This window comes from Equus przewalskii, chromosome 1, assembly GCF_037783145.1.
Source record: "Equus przewalskii isolate Varuska chromosome 1, EquPr2, whole genome shotgun sequence".
In the NCBI taxonomy this organism is placed as follows: Eukaryota; Metazoa; Chordata; class Mammalia; order Perissodactyla; family Equidae; genus Equus; species Equus przewalskii.
In genome coordinates this window covers 140,511,312-140,528,119 of record NC_091831.1, presented here as the reverse complement: position 1 = coordinate 140,528,119, position 16,808 = coordinate 140,511,312, and the positions used below count along the sequence as shown (strand labels likewise).

The window sequence follows — 16,808 nt, the reverse complement described above, 5'->3', positions numbered from 1 at the left end:
AACTTTTTCAGTCTTTTTGTCATACATAAAACCAAATAGATTTCCAAAAAAGATTATAACAACGTGTTTCTACCATTAGATTATTGAAAATTATCTTTATCATATGCCGAAGCAAATGGCATCTCATTACTGTTTACTGTATTTCTTTTCTTATCAGTGAATTGAACATTTTTTTTCAAATTTTACTGGCCAGTTCTATTTCTTCTCAAAATTACCTAAATTGTGTCTGCCTATTTTATTTTTCCTATTCAGACATTAGTGTATTTCTTATTGATTTGTAAGAATTATATATACATATATATAATTTATATATACACATTATGCAAACATGTTACCCAATTTGTCATTTGTCTTTTAATTTTGTTTCCACTATTTTTGACATGAAGTTTTCTCTTTTTAATTGATCAAATTTATCCATAGCTTATAGTTTCTATTTGGGAGTTTTGCTTAGAAAGGCCTTCCCTATGCCAAGATTATATATACAGATACTTAAATTTTTCTTCCACATTTAATTCTTTATCACAATTGGAATTTTTTGAAGTAGGATGTACGTATGAGGCGCTAATTTCAATTTTTGCCAACAGAAAGTTTTTCCATGTGTTCACCATGTGTTGAACAATGAGCCCCTTCCCCTATTGTGTTGGGATGCTTCCACATCTCATAGAAATTCTTTTCCTCACCAGACTCTGTTCGAGGGATTTCAATTTTGTTCCTTAGTATGTCACTTAATGCATCTCTTGTTTCATTATTGTAGCTGTATAAAATTTGGCAATATCTGGGAAGAGACAAGGGAACCTTTATTCTCTCCTTTTTCAAAAATTCTTAGCTGTAATCATGCATTTATTCTCTCTGATAGAATCAATGTATTCATCTAAATAAACTTCAGAATCAATGTATCAGCTTTTTCATAAAACTTATTTTGGATTTTTATCAAGTCTATGTTAAACTCTTATTTGAAAAGAACTAATATTTTATAATACTTAAATACAATTTCAAGGAGAAGGATAAATCTTTCCAGGAATTCAATTTTGAAAAGTACCTCTATTGGTAAAACATTTTCATTTAGTTTAGTTTTGCTTTGTTTTCACACAGGTCCACACCATAGCTTGATAGATTTCCTCCTGGACATTGTATCTTTTTATTGATGGGACAATTTTCTAAATTTTTATTGGTTTAAAGGAAAGACTTTTTTAATATTAAAAGCTTTTTTTAATGTTAAAAAACATGATTATGTCATAAAATCAGACATTGAATTACCTCACTAAGAGTTTTACAGACTTATTCTTTTGGACTTTCTAGGTTTGTAATCATATTGTTTATGCTCTTCCTTTCTAATGGGTTTATTTCAGTTTCAGTTTCATGTCTCATTTTGTTCATTGATATTTCAGTTGCATGTCTTAGTACATTAACAAGGACATCCATAGCAGTATAAAATAGTAATAATAATAGCAAGGACCCATAGCTTTATTCCTGATCTCAATGGGAATCAAGCCTCGGTTTTCTCATCTGTAAAATGAGAAAGTTGAGAGCAGCCTGATTGTACTAACTCTGAACATTTGTCTCCTTGGGGACAAAAGATGACACCCAAGTCCTTTCTAGGCATTAACGTCTACACTTTTAGTTCTATAGGTGCGTGACATAACTTCATCTCCCTTCCCAAAAAATGGTATGGTCTCAGCTCATTTCTACTATTTAAATGATAACACTTATTTCACCCAAACTAAAAATCACACTATGAGCCTGTAGAATCATACAATATAAAAATCAGTCAGTCATACTCTGCAGGTATTTATTTATATGTTGTCTTGTTACAGTTTACTCTTCTCTATCCCCCCTTCTTCCTTGTAAGTTCCTTGCTAGCTGTTCTAATTCAGCTTCATTTTCCTTATTCCATTCTTTCAAAGGTGTTGCACTTACAATGGACCAGGCACAGAGTCTTACCTGTCATAGGTAGTCGGTTAGTGGTGAATGAATGAATCCTGATACTCTATTCCCGAATTTCACCAATAAGGACATTAAGATTAAGTAACTAACCCAAGATCACACAAATAATTAACCACAGAGCTAAGACCAGAATTCAGGCATTTGGTAAAGACAATGCAGACCTGACTTTAAGAATGCCATAAGAATGGTATTATGCAGATAACTGTACAAATCCTTGAAGCCTTCATTTATCTGAAAGTAAAGCATCTCCTGAAAACTCAAAGCAAAATGAATGGAACAGAATGTGATCCTTCTCTGTTGCAGTACAAGCCAACGGAAGTATTCTAAATTAATGTGAATAATGCTTAGACTTTGAAATAGTCTGTAGAGAGAAAGAGTATCCTTTTTGTTTGGGAAAACAGGATTTGGGAGGGCCACAGTGGAACATTCAGCCCTTTGTTTTATAATAGCAGAGAAAAGGAGACAAGTGTTCAGAGTTAGCATAATCAAGCCTCTTAGCGTTCTGCCTGACCACGCAAAGAGCCAGGCTTAGGATTCCGCCCATTCTGTGGCAAAACAAGCAACAGGGAAATGAGTTCTTATTGCTTTAGGAAAACCACTCAAAAGCAAATTCCTTGGGAGTACAAGGGCTGCATTTCTTAAGATGATGTTTTAAAAAACTGTAGCTGGGTATGTTTTAACACTACAGACAAACAAATTGACAGCATAGAAATATCCTACCCAAATCAACGTCCTGTGTTCACGTGGAATTGTTAACCATTCAAAGGAAATTCACACTTTCATCCTCAAGTGACATATGGCACTAATTTATGCTTTGTAGTATTCCAAAGCCTAATGGAAGCTTTTGCAGAAGGCCTTCAATCCTCTGAACAGAAATACCTGGGAGTCTCTTTTTCTAGCAACCTGAAATTTCTTGAAATGCTTTTTCCCCCAAGTTGAGATCAAAATCACTGTTCTTATTTGGTGAGAGAAAAGTTCACATTTATCTTCATCAATACTACGCCATACCAACAGGTACAGAATTCTAGCCTCTTTTTTCGTTTTTTTAAAGATTGGCACCTGAGCTAACATCTGTTGCCAATCTTTTCTTTTCTTTTCTTTTCTTTCTCCTCTCCAAAGCCCCCCAGCACATAGTTGTATATTCTAGTTGTAGGTCCTTCTAGTTCTGCTATGTGGGACACTACCTCAGGACGGCTGATGAGCGGTGCTAGGTCCGCACCCAGGATCCGAACCAGTGATGTCCTGGACCGCCAAAGCGGAGCGCGCGAAAGCAACCACTCGGTCATGGGACCAGCCCCTAGTCTCTTTTTTTTTTCTGTTGACATCTTCACTGATTAATAAAACATACCCAGCTTAAGCGTAGAGGAAAAACACTGTGCCAAGCGTCAGAAGACTTGGGTTTGGATATTGGTTCTGTCCCTAACCAGCTCCACGATCCTGAGCAAATCATCTCATTTGTGAAAGTTCAGCAATAACTACTTCAGAAGATTGTTAGGAGACAGAATGAGATGAAGTATGTGAAAGCACTTGGTATACAATATGCAACGTTACCTAAAGGTAAGGTGGTATTATTTGCAGCAGAAAGAAACTCAGAAATCAATTATTTTAATCCCCTCATCTTACTGAGCAGCATGTGTTTGACAGGCAAACTAAGGCACAGAAAAGCCAAGTGCTTTTCTCCAAGGTCACACAGCTATTAGTGGCAATGCCAAGACCAGAACCTAGGTTTTGACTATTCCAAACAGGTTTTCTTTCCACCACAGGAGGGGAAACATTAGAAGGAAAAAACAATCCTAACCTGGGAATCTAGCCTTGGTCTTTAAAAAAACCAATCTTTCAAATCATTAAACAAAAAATGCCAATGCGCTTCAAAGAAAGAGTGTATACAGAATGTACTTCCCTCATGAGGACATATGAAACTGCGCATGTGCAGATGGCAAACTGCTATGGGCATTTATTCTTCATTTAGAACATAAAAGGAAAGCTATAAAAGCTGACCATAGCTCTTCTGGCAAAGAGCAGGATTTACTACAGACTCTATAATTGGATACAAGCATGAGAGGTCCTCGGAATCAAAGATGAGCCAGTAGGATACAGTTTAAATAGAGCCCACTCTGACCACAGCTCCAGAAGACCCAAAGCAATTTGTGGCATTGTGGCCACATGCCACTACTTCAAGTCAATTTCCCACAACTTGACATTTCAGTTTCCTGACCACTATCCAAAACAAGAGTGGATTTTATGCATTAAACTTCCCTTGCTTCCTAGCTAGGATTTTGGAAAAAGAGAAAGAGAAGCTCGTAAAAATTAGTAGGGATTTAGAGCTGATGATTTTGTGTACTGTTAAAATCCTGGTGATGAGGAATGTCAAACAACCAAGTCTCATCTTGGCTCCAGTGTTGTTAGGGCTGTCTGGCTCAGTCTTGGTAGAATTAGGATCAAGAATGTCTCAGGCGCAGACTGTAGGACCAGTTTCTAAGCCTTATCAAACACACACACACACACACACACAGATACATATACATGTACATATAGAGAGAGAGAGAGGTGTTTGCACATATATATAGAGAGAGAGAGAGAGAGATCACTTTAGCTCTAGTTTGTAGAACCAAATCTAGAAATGGCAGATCAAGTTGTAGAGGGAGTTATGGATCCTACTTCCTATTTGACAATGAATAAGCACCACCAACTATAATTCAACTCCTTCATGTATTCATTTTTAGTTACTACTACTAATAATAATAGGAAAAGTATTAATTCATTATTCATCATTCATTAAGCTCTTACAATGTGTCAGGCATTTTTTTAAAAGCTTTACAGGTTTGTTTACTCCTCATACAATCCTATTAAGTAGAACTATTATTCTCTCCATTTTTAAAGTGAGGAAACTGAGGCACTGGAAGGTAAAGTAACTTGCCCAAGGTTATGGAGCTAGTAAGTGTAGAATAGGATCTGAATTCAGGTATGTGGAGCCAGACTAGTGGCAAGAAGGCACCATCTCAATAGATCTCCCCAAATAGTCTTCCATTTCCGACCCAACATCAACCCAATTCTAACTGATCAGGTTGCACGAGACTATCTTATAGTCCAGGTATTCCAAAGAAAAACATTCCTAAAAAGTTGAATCAAATGAAGAAGAAAATAAAATGCATTTCTTACAATTTGAAAATGTAAAAGTTGAACAGATTAAGCAGTTTAGTTGCCTCATTTGTAAGAGATCGAGCAGATCATAAGCAGAGCAAGACATCTATCTCACTGTTGTAATTTTAAAACAAACAAAACTGATTACACAAAACAAAGGCTTTAGTGAAACGACTTCACTAAAGTGTAAACTCTCCACTTACCTCACGTATAATGAAATGGGTACAACTGTATTGAGAATAATAATATATGACCAGAATGTTAAGAATCCTGAGAACACAGAGTTCTTCTCTCCTTCTTTCCAGAAGAGGAAAGATCTGAACTGGTCCCCAACTTGTTTCTCCCAGATTGAATTTCCTATTGCAAGAATAATTCCCAAGCACACCAGAAACCCAAAGATCTAGAATGAGAACAGAAGTCTGGTTAAGTTTAACTTGAACCCAAAACTAGTCAGATCGATGCAATCGAATTACATTTCTAACTCCAAGAAATTATCATTTGAAAAGCAAGTTGTACAAAGCTCTCCTTACTTATCATTAAACATAGGAGTAAATTCTAACATTATGATGTCAAGAGCTCAGCTAAATATTTTACATACATTTTCTTAACTCTCTCATTGACTTTCTGAGATAGGAACAATCATTTTCACACTTTACAGGTAAAAAACAAAACAAAATAAAATGGAAGCATAGATTATATAACTTGTCTATGGCTGTAAAGCTAATAACTTCACATCCTTGATTCTTGATGAGTGCATATATTTAAGCGGCTTAAGTAAAAAAGATCATATGTCCTGATTTGCCCTGGTCAGCCCCAGTTTATACCTATTGTCCAGGCATAATATTAATGTGTTCCCCCCTTTCACCTTCAAAAGTGTCCTGTTGAAATGATAAAGATATGGTCACTCAAGGCAAAAAAGCAAAAGGAAGAAAATATCAGTCATGAAGAACTGTCTCAGGTTCGCACACTCTGCTTCGGCAGCCCAGAGTTCACGGGTTCAGATCCGGGGCATGGACCGACACACTGTTCATCAAGCCATGCTGTGGTGGCATCCTACATAGAAAAACTAGAAGGACCTACAACTAGGATATACAACTACGTACTGGGGCTTTGGGGAGGAAAAAAAGAGGAAGATTGGCAACAGATGTTAGGTCAGGGCCAATCTTCAAAAAAAAGACCTGTCTCAGACTAGTCAGGTCTCTTGGTTATAGATGTAACTGCACAATCTTATTTAAGGTCAAGGAGAAAGATAAGGATTAATTAAAATGCTGCATGACATATATACTTTCCTTTTGAGATTAAAAAAAGTGGGAAGCAACCTGAAAATCATTAGCCAACTTTTACATTGTGCTCAGCATCAGTATTAGAAAAGCAGACATTGTGGAGCTATAGCAACTAGAAAGACAAAAGGTCAGTCCCTTGTGAGCCCCAGATCCCAGCCTTGGAAAGGAAGACCACAAACTCAGTGAACATGGTAAGACCTGAGCTGAACACCGTGTTCTGGAGACTTGGCTCTGCTAAGTGTCACACTGTCTTAGGAGCCAAGAGCAGCCACTGTTGAAGGAGGAGTGGGGCTGGAGAAGAGCGATGTGTTTCCTCCCTTTTCCTTTTTCCTCCAAGAAAGAATATTCAGGCATTCTAGAACTGCTTTCTCTTTATTCTTTCATGAACAAAATAGGCACATAGGAAGAAAATGTTGGGGAAAACCTGATTTAAAGCATTACTATTAGAGAAAAAGTAGAATTGTGAATCCCTGAAATCCTACAATTTGGAACTGATATCACAGTATCCTCTTTTCTTTCAATGGCTTACGCAACAAATTAATTGAACTGAATTACTTTATAAGCATTAAAATTGGTGCTACTTGACATTAAATGCCCTAATTTAAGGATGGACTCAGCAGCTAATTCCCCAGTGGATCATCCTATTTTTTACCGTGAAAAGCTGAGACAGTCCCTGCTTTACAACCAGTAATCTTACTCTGTGGTGGATACATGTACAACCCCCACACAAGCCCTAGAAGTGGGCTCAGAGCCATTGAAATTGGCAATTCTAGAAGGGTGGCATGGGCTCTGTCTAGGCATGTCCTGGTGGCCCCATGAACGCTGCTCCATGGGGACAGATGTAGCTGAAGGAAAACCCAGGTCTGAGGGTGATCCTGAAAGTATAACACAGAGCCTGACCAATATTTTGTGCCCAAGAAGTATCAGTTTCCTTCTTTCCTTATTCATGTTGTATATCAGTCAAGCAAACATCCACTGAGCTCAGATTCTTTACAATTGTGAGTCTGTAATGGGGCAGGTGGGGAAACATGGTTCAAAGTCACTGTTGTCATATTTCAAAATCATGCTCTTCAATCTTAACCCCAATATAGGAGGCAAAGCAATAATACACAGAAAGTAAGATAACAATCAGATCGACAGCATGAAGTAGCACAAGATTAACTCACAAAAGGGTAGGATGCGAGGAACACCTCACTGTCTTTGGTAAATGAGTGGCAGAGAAAATCATTTAAAAATATTCAGAGGAAAGAGATAACCACGGGCTGGGAGGTTTAGAAGGCTTCAGGAAGGAGGAGAACTGTGACTTGGGTGTCAAAGGATTCATAAGTAGAACCAGCTACATAATTTTCAGGGCCCAGTGCAAAATGAAAATGTGGGACTCCTTGGTAAAAAAGTATTAAGAATTTCTACACAACAGCAACAGATCAGTAACAAGCATGAAGCCCTTCAGAGTGGAGACCCTGTGTGACTACACAGGTCACTCCCCCAGGAAGCCAGTCTGTTTACAAGCTATGGAGAGAGGACATGAGCAAAGGTAAGATGACAAAAAGACCAAACTACCTTAAAAAACATGCTTTGTTTTTCAAAAACCAATCCTTGGAATATGGAGATCTTGGAAGACCATGAAGGCCTCCATAGCACTAACCTACCTCTCATAAGAAACTCTCCCAACGGTTGAGAAATCACAATCTAGGAAGTAGAGGGCAGTATACGTGGGCCCAAGATGCAAAATCTCCAAATCTAAACTACCCAAGGAAAATGTAGACTCCTGAAAAAATTCCCAGCAGAATATAAGAAATATAAGATAACAATGACTACTAACATTGCCTAATTTTGTTATAGTAACTTACCCATAGTACTAGCGTATTCATCAGTCTATCAATGCTTGTCCTTTTAAACTTTGTCTTACCGCTGTTCTGCATTAGTTTAGTGTCAGGACCTGCAAAAAAATAAAAGGAGAAAGTGAATAACAACTTTGAAACAGTTAGATGATGATGATGATGATGATGATGAAGAATTCCTACTCATATCAAATATTCCTGACAGGAAAAGAACATGTTTCTCAAAATAATTTAGCTTTTAGTAAGAGCAAGGGCCATTATTAAGTTGTATATGGTTCTCAACTGGTGGGTTAACAAGAACTCTGGAAACTGCAAGAGAATTGGTCTCCTTAGAATTGGATAAATCTAGACAGAACTTGTAGCTCAAAGATTTAAGAAATGCCATTTTTCAAAAATCTGTGTAGGGATGAGCTTGTAATTTGAAGCAGTTAAAGATAATGAAGTCAATAAAAGTGAAGAATAATTTGAGAATGTTAAAAAGAATGCAGTACAGTAATAAACACAATTCAGAACACAAGTGAAAAATGGAAAGTTAAGATAAGAAATCAAATTCTGGACCTGTTTCTTAGAAAGGTTTGAGGTGGGGCTGGCCCAGTGGCATAGTGGTTAAGTTCACACACTCCACTTTGGCAGCCTGAGTTTCACGGGTTCAAATTCCAGGTAGGGACCTACACTACTCATCAAGCTATGTTGTGGCGGTGTCCCAAATAAAGTGGAGGAAGGTTAGCACAGATGTTAGCTCAGCGACAATCTTCCTCAAGCAAAAAGAGGAAGATTGGCAACAGATGTTAGCTCGGGGCCAATCTTTCTCACACACACCCATGAAAAAACAAAACGATTTGAGGTGCCTTTAATGGAGAAAGTGGAATAACTCCAAACAGTATATCAGCAAGTAATTTAAACCTTTATTGTGTATTGCACACTGCATATATAATATGCACTTTTTGTAAGGGCAAGAATTGTCTTAAATCTTGTGTTAGATTTATTTCAGGTAAATACATTATCTCATGATATATTTACTAAGCGCCTTGTTCAAGGAATTCTTAAAATATTCTTAACTGCTTTAGAGGTGGATTATTAGATAATTAACAAAGGAGAAAATTGGAATATATTGCTAAAAAAATTCCTTATGGACAGAGAAGATGCTCAATAGAAGCAATTAAGTCTTAATTATATCTGACTTCTCTACGTCATCTTCCCATGAGTATCATCAATCCATATGGACATTTAATATAGGAGGAAAGGGAGAATGGAGGAAAGGAGAGAAGGGAGGCACACGTAAAATTATACACCATCCTAGAAGTCAGGGAAGAATGGGCATTCTTAATAGACTTTCACCTACTTAAAAGACTAATTGAAGCACAGATTGGGGTTTCATAACAATTCACTGTCTTGAGTTGGAAATTGTACCCCACCGTCCTATTCCTGTGTAGAGAAGACCACATTTTCTCAGAATTGTTTATTAAATTCATATGAACATTGAGGGTGGGAAACATTTCTTTTATAGTAAAGATCACAAAAAGCACATAAAGTTTGTGATTGCTAAACACTGAAATGTCGACAGACCAGTTTTGGGCTAAAAATTTACATTTCTTAGGCATAAAAACACAAACTAGCAAAAGAATCCACTTAATGGGTTTTTAAGCATTAATTTAAATATATCCACAGATGTTGGTATATATATATCTTCTTCCCCTCATAGTCACAGATCTTGAAAGAATTTTCTATACTCAAAAGCCCCTGCTTCTTCATCTCCTGCTCATTACTCAACCTAGTTTCTGGGCCAATCACTCCACCAGAACAGATCTGGTGTTATCATCAATATCCCCCATGCCTTCTTTGACCTCTCAGCAGCCTTTGACACTGTTGACTATTCCATCCTTTGGTAACACACTCTTTTCTTAGCTTCTGTGTTATAAGCTCCCTTGCTTTTCCTCCCACCTCTTTGGTAGCTCCTTCTTTGTCTTCCAGTACATTCATCCCTCTACCCAGCCATTAAAAACTAAGATCCCTTAAGACTCAGGCACAGGCATCCTCTTTTCTTTCTCACTCCACCTTCCCTGGGCAAGCTCATCTAAGATCACAGTTCTGATTACCATCTATAGGTCACCTGTATATCTCTGGCTCAGATTGCTCCTCTGACCTCTAAACCCATATATTTAATGCCTACACGACATCTCTGCCTGGATCTTTCTAAGGACCCTCAAGCGGCCCTTGTCCAGCCCAACTTGCAATCTTCTTCCAGGGTTCCTTATCTCAGTGAATGGGACCACCATCCCTCCCATTGTGAAAGCTGGGAGAAATCTAGGATTCTAGTCTATCTCCATGACTCCTACCCTAATCCAAATTACCATCATCTTTCAACTGGACTATGGTAAAAGCCGAGTGACTTTGTCTCCCTGCATCCACTCTGCCCCCAACTCTCATCAATATTTCTCCTCCTCCCTCACCCTGATCATACACTCTTTCTAGGACCTGCTATTTACCAACTTTATAAACACTACAGGCAAGAGTGAACCTTTCAAGTTTAACACATACACACACACACCCCCCATCTGTCTGAAAAACTTGCAATGGCTCCCCAATGCTCTTAGGATAAAGACCAAAATTCTGGATATAGACCACAAGGGCCTGCACAGTCCAGCCCCAATTCATGTCTCCAGTCACAAGTCCATCCCTATCCTCCATGCTCTCCACGCTCCATACTGGCTTTCTTGTCTTTTGGTTTTTTTTTTTTAAAGATTTTATTTTTTTTCTTTTTCTCCCCAAAGCCCCCCCAGTACATAGTTGTATATTCTTCGTTGTGGGTCCTTCTAGTTGTGGCATGTGGGACGCTGCCTCAGCGTGGTTTGATGAGCAGTGCCATGTCCGCGCCCAGGATTCAAACCAACGAAACACTGGGCCGCCTGCAGCAGAGCGCGCGAACTTAACCACTCAGCCACGGGGCCAGCCCCGCTTTCTTGTTTTTTTAACCTCACCATCCTCACTCCTGCCTTTGCTACAATGTGCCTTTTCTCTAGCTTGCTCTTTTCTTTCATATTCTTCCCTTACATTCTCCTGTGAGTCCACGTTTTTTTCTTCAGAGCACTCACCTCAGTTTGAGATTATGTATTCATTATTACAATTACTTGAGATTAATGACTCTCTTCTACCAAACTCAAAGCCACACGAGTGAAGGGACCGCATTTGTTTTGTTCACATTCTTAATCGCAAATGAGTAAGTAGCATAGTGCCTGCCACATACTAGGCACTCAAGAAAGAATTGTTCAATGAATTAATTAATTTATTAAGCACCTGCCATGTTTTAGGCAGTGTGCACATGTGCTTTTCACGTTTTATCTCAGCTAATGCTTAAAAGAAGTCAAAAAATTAAGTACTATCAACCTTAGTTCACTAATAATGAAACTGAGGCTTAAAGAATGTAAATAATTTGCTTGAGATTTCTTGTCTGCTAAGTGGCAGAGCCAGAATTCGAACCCAGATATATCTAACTCTAAAGCTCTTGCTCTTAACCACAATCTTTATATGAAATAGTCCATTAATTCATTAATTCACTGACCTCGGTCAATCAAGGTATATTTAAGACTGTTACTCATTCAGAGTCCAAACAGGAAATAGATGACACATTGAACAAGGATAATTGGAGGAAGGTTTATTCATAAAGGGACTCTTTACAAAAGTGTGAATGAAGGTACAGGGGAAGCAAAAGGTTAATGCAGTAACCAGGGATTCAGCTGCAATCAAAACTTTGCCCCATCTAAGCCGGAAGGGAGGGATGAGGGGAGGAAGTGGTTACTGGACCCTAAAGGAAAGGGGTGTGTAGAAGTTGCAGCCTTTAGAGGAAGAGGGACTTTACGTTGAAGGACCCGGCCAGCCTGAAGTGACTACACCGGGAGGCAGTCTAGGTGAATAAACACCTTGACCTCAATCTTCTTTCTCTTTGATCTCTTCCCAGGGATCCCCAATAACAGAGGCCAGCTAGAAGCCAAAGTTCAAGGAAACCTATTAGTGTAACCCATAAAAGTCAGCCTCCCAGGGCAGAGGGAAGAGTGGGAAAGAGTGAGGGTAGATCTGAAGAGGCAAATGGAGGACATTCACGACAAAAACCTACTGGGCACCAAGATGGTGCCGACTCCTATGGACTCTTTAAATGAATAAAACTCCTACCCTCAGAAACAAGACTATCTCCTCTCTTGGGCATAAAGGAAAAGCCATTAACAGGGAGGCATGGTCTAGTTGTTAATGTATATTAGACCCCCATTAATTATAGATTTGTAAAGTAAACCATGTCTGTGTCAACTATATTCCTTGCACAATCCTTAATGGTAGGTGTAACTAAAGTAATAATGCAGAAATATAGTCAATAATTAATTTTGGATGACTTTCATAAGATCTAGGTGTTCACATGGAGCTAGTTCCCTAAATTAGATGTCTCAAGACTTAGGGTTCTGAGACTCTCATCTGTTCAACTTAGACATTGATGAAACCAACCATTCCTCTGCCTGCCTTGGTTCTAGATAAGCTTTCTATTAACATTGGTGCCCAGACTAAAGTCAATGCAGGCATGCACTGCTCTACAAATATATGCCTCATAAAGGTCCCCTGACAGTGAACATCCAGGCCACATCACAAAAGAAGAGGGTGTTTCCCCAATCCAAGATCCAAGGAGCAGTACGTTTTCCCAACTCTCAGCCTGTGGAGCACACAACACACTTGGAATTAATGCTGAAAGAAGGGAGAAGCAGGGAAGGAAGGAAAATAACATTTGTCAAGCATCCTCTTCCATATGCATTGTCTCACTGAGCCTTTACGATGACTCTCTATCCCATGTTACAGCAGAGGAAACTAAAGCTTAGGAAGTTTAAGTAACTGAGGCTTAACATCCTACAGCTGGTAAACAAATCTGAACCCAGATCTGTCCAATCCAAATTCTGTGAACTTTCTGTTATACTTCCTTGGACAGAGACCTATTCAAATTACCACCCACTTCCTTCTATGTAGGGAGCATCTTCCCATAGAGCCAACCTTATGAAGGAAAACTTGGCGCCTGAGTGGCTCACAGCAGCTGTCCTAGCCTAACACGCTGTAGCTGAACCATAGTCCTGAATTAGTCATGCCAAACAAGATCACACAAAGGCAAACAAAATTTTGGATGATAGCCCATTCCTAGGATGAAGCACCCTTATTTCTATGATGACAGGGAGCAAATCAGGAGGGTCCTTCCCATCAGTAGACCTTCAAGAAATCTCCCCTTCATTAAGTGGAAGGGAAAGGGAGGTTAATGCATAAGCCTAGCTCTCTTTTTCTCCATGCAAGAAAGATGCAAATAAGGAAATATACAATCACAGGTTTATTTCCCTGATTAAAGAATAAAAGCCTCTGATGAGAGAATTATGAGACCAGATTCATCCCCAGATAAAAGCACATATATTGCCTCATTTCCAGGGATTTCCCAGGTCCTACAATGGCAATACCCCAAGCAGCAAGAGTCATGCTAACACCCACAGCTGAGAGCACTTAGGAGGAATTGGGAGGCCTTTTCTAGGTTTGGAACACTTTGAGTTTTTAATGAACGTTTTGTTGTTGTTGAGGAAAGTCAGTTAAGAAAAATATTTCAATTTTGATTGCACATATAGTCAACGGGCCCAAAATACATCTTAATTTGGTGTCACAATAAACAGGATTTTTAAAAATCAAGGACTGGCAATTGAAGCCATGAGCACAATTTGAGTGGCTTTACGAAATGGTGCTACTGGAAGCTTCCTTAGCAGGAGAGTGCCACCTTGAGCCCACAGAGATAAAGTAGAGACAGGAAAAGTAGCCAGCAGGAAGAGTAAGGAGGCACCTCCCCTCCCTCCCCCCACTCCCACCCCACCTCCACCACGCACAGTGTTTCCAGGACGCACTCTCCTGTTGGCAAATAGTAGAAGCAGCTATGGAGTATAAACAGAAATGATTGCAGCATCTTCAAGAAGGCTTTTCCAAAAGGATGGCTTGACCTTTCCAAACTACGAAATTAACAGCAGAGTAGGGAGCTTTCTTTCATACTCTTCCCCTACTTTCATGGCAGGCTGATTAATGCACATAATTTGGGAGATGATTGAGATGGTATTAAAGAAAGAGAAACAAAATAGTAGGGATCTAGCACCCATTGAGCAATTAAGGCCCAAGCACACTTAAGAATAAGTTCAGGATGTCAACGGTTCCTCACCCTGTGGGGCCACACAGACTATTTCCAGAGCAGCGACAGCTTCCCCTGGGGCCCTGCACTCTGCAGTCAAGCCAGAGCAGCACTTTGTGTGCAATAAAAGCACTGTGCTCATTCAACCTGGAGAGACTGTGCCCACGTGTATATCAGGAAGGGCTCTCCCATAACCGACCCTGGCAGTCAGCCGTACCTGCAAAAATAACCATGCCAAAACACCAGCTGGTGTTTCTCAGGACACAGCCCCTCAGGATGATCTTCTCATTGTTGAGGGGGTACTTGCTGTCCTTCCAAGAGAGGACTCCCGTGAATTTATCTAATTTGTTGTTGGGCGCCTCACAGACAACAATCCCTGTAAAAAAAAAAAAAAGACAAAAAACCAATAATCCTCTTTATGACTACCTCGAACTCTAGAAACACACAGTACCGTGTTTCCACCCTTCTTCTAATATACACCATATTTTTCCTTCAATTTTGGACAGCACAGTGTTACATATACAAGATTGTGCTAGGAAAAAATAAGCTGGAGGGGATACAAAGATGGAAATCCATCAAATGTTTTGAACACAGTTTTCTGCACTGTCCAATAAGAATAAAAACCTTGACAGCCTGGGATTTTTTTTTCCCTAAAAAGTCCTCTGGTCTCTACTTCTAGTTTGTAACAATGACTTTTGAAAAGATAAAGCAGGGACTATCCTAAAGGCTTTTCTTATTGCATCTCTTTTTACTTAATGGGAACTTTCACAGAGGTCAAGATGGCGTACTTCCAGTTTCACAACCAAAGTTAATGAGGCCTTTCTAGGCTCATAATCAGAATTTAGGAGGTCCTACTCCATTCCACCCCCAAGAAACCTGAGCCTGGTTTGCCACATGGGCCTGAGAATGCGTGTGATTCCTTTCAGCTGTTCCATGCTTCTTATCTTGATTAGATTCAGAGTTCTGGGGACTCTCAGAGGCACCATATAACTTGCCCCAACCTGGCCAGAAGATGTTTCTCGTTTTTTAAAATTCCAAGCCCATTCCAAACCAAAGGCATGTGCATTCCAAATCAATGAATCAATTCCTTCCATTATTTCAATAAGAAAATACATTTTCAGGGTGAGGATTCTCTTAGAAAAAGAAACCAGAAATAATCTTTACTAACCCTGTCACAAAATATAACTATTAGTTTCAAATACATTTGCATTGCAATGTATTTGAATTCGGGGTTAAATTTTTATGAGTGATGAGTACAGAGACTTGACAGACGGAGAGAGGAAGGAAAAGAGAGGGAAGAAATGAAAAAGGAGGCTGTGGGCAGATCTAAACAAGGTTCAAGCCAGAGCAGGGTGAGATCGGTACCTATGTAGTTCTCTCTCGAAAACAATAAAAATACTCTTATGTAATCAGAAGCCAAAATGGTAGTTTGGAACATAAAAAGTGGCATTTGAAAAATGAAAAAGGGAGGCATGTCTTCAGCATTGATTGAAGGGAAAGGAGACCAGACCAGCCTAGAGAACTTCCTTATTACACTGTGACACCACTCACGAAGCTCCTTCTGCACTTACAGCCATCTTCCATGGGCTCCCTTCCTTCCTAGGATGATATGTCTTCCTTTTAAAACTCCTAGATATAGGTGATAGCATCCGGTTTCCACAAGGCCTGATCACTCCCGACCAACCAGATTACTATCGTTAATACAACTTGCATGAAAAAAAAGAAACAAACAAAACTATGAAAAGAATGAGGGACTCTTGGCCTCAGGACTGCTTTTCCATCCTCCATCTACCTTGCCCCAGTATAACCGAAATGCTGCCTAAACATCCCCCACTCGGCCATTCACAGGCAGCTTCCCAGACATCCACTGCTAAACGAGAGAGTGCTGGCAGGGGGATTTGGATGAGGCTAAATAACCTGTGTAAACTCATTTTTTATATGAAGGAAAGCGGCTGATTTCTGCTTTGCTCCCCTTATAGCCTATCACTGATATTAAAAAGTAAGTTAAAACTGGTTTCAACGAGCCCAAGTTGTTCGGACAATTACATTGTAGAAGAGGAAACTTTCTAAATTCTAAGAATTCAGTATCTTTTTTTCTTGACCAATAATTTTCATTCCTGGATTTTGTAGAACGTTGAATTGGGTATCACCAGCAAAACCTATATAAAATGAGTTGATAGAAACTCTTAAAGTTTATTCCAGTTTCTTGACCCAAGACTCAATTTCATAGGCTTCAGACTTGGCCGCTAAAAAAATGTGCTTTGGACAAAAACAACAAGATACACAGTCCCTGCCAATAAGAATATAAAAAACAGGCTCATTTGATCATTTTTATTGTTGCAAGCAAAGACTGACATGGAGGCAAATACAGCCTTGAACATGTTGGCTTACTCCTCCCTGGCCCCAAGGCTCATCCAC

The 16,808-nt window shown here is 39.3% G+C and overlaps 1 protein-coding gene across 12 annotated transcripts in view; it reads right to left on the bottom strand.

Moving 5' to 3' along the window:
* ATP8B4 (ATPase phospholipid transporting 8B4 (putative)) overlaps positions 1–16,808 on the bottom strand; it is a 216,324-nt gene that overhangs the window by 80,027 nt on the left and 119,489 nt on the right. For 9 of the 12 annotated variants that reach the window (XR_011528524.1, XM_070580607.1, XM_008534847.2 and 6 more), the window contains 3 exons: positions 14,608–14,766; positions 8,219–8,307; positions 5,289–5,485 (listed from right to left, as the gene is read on the bottom strand). Coding sequence is in view for 11 of the 12 variants with exons in the window: in XM_070580607.1 (XP_070436708.1) it covers positions 5,289–5,485; positions 8,219–8,307; positions 14,608–14,766 (445 nt within the window). In the remaining variant the exon portion in view is untranslated. The remainder of the gene's footprint in view (positions 1–5,288; positions 5,486–8,218; positions 8,308–14,607; positions 14,767–16,808) is intronic. The other 3 variants (XM_008534851.2, XM_070580625.1, XM_070580636.1) reach the window with 1 other exon arrangement.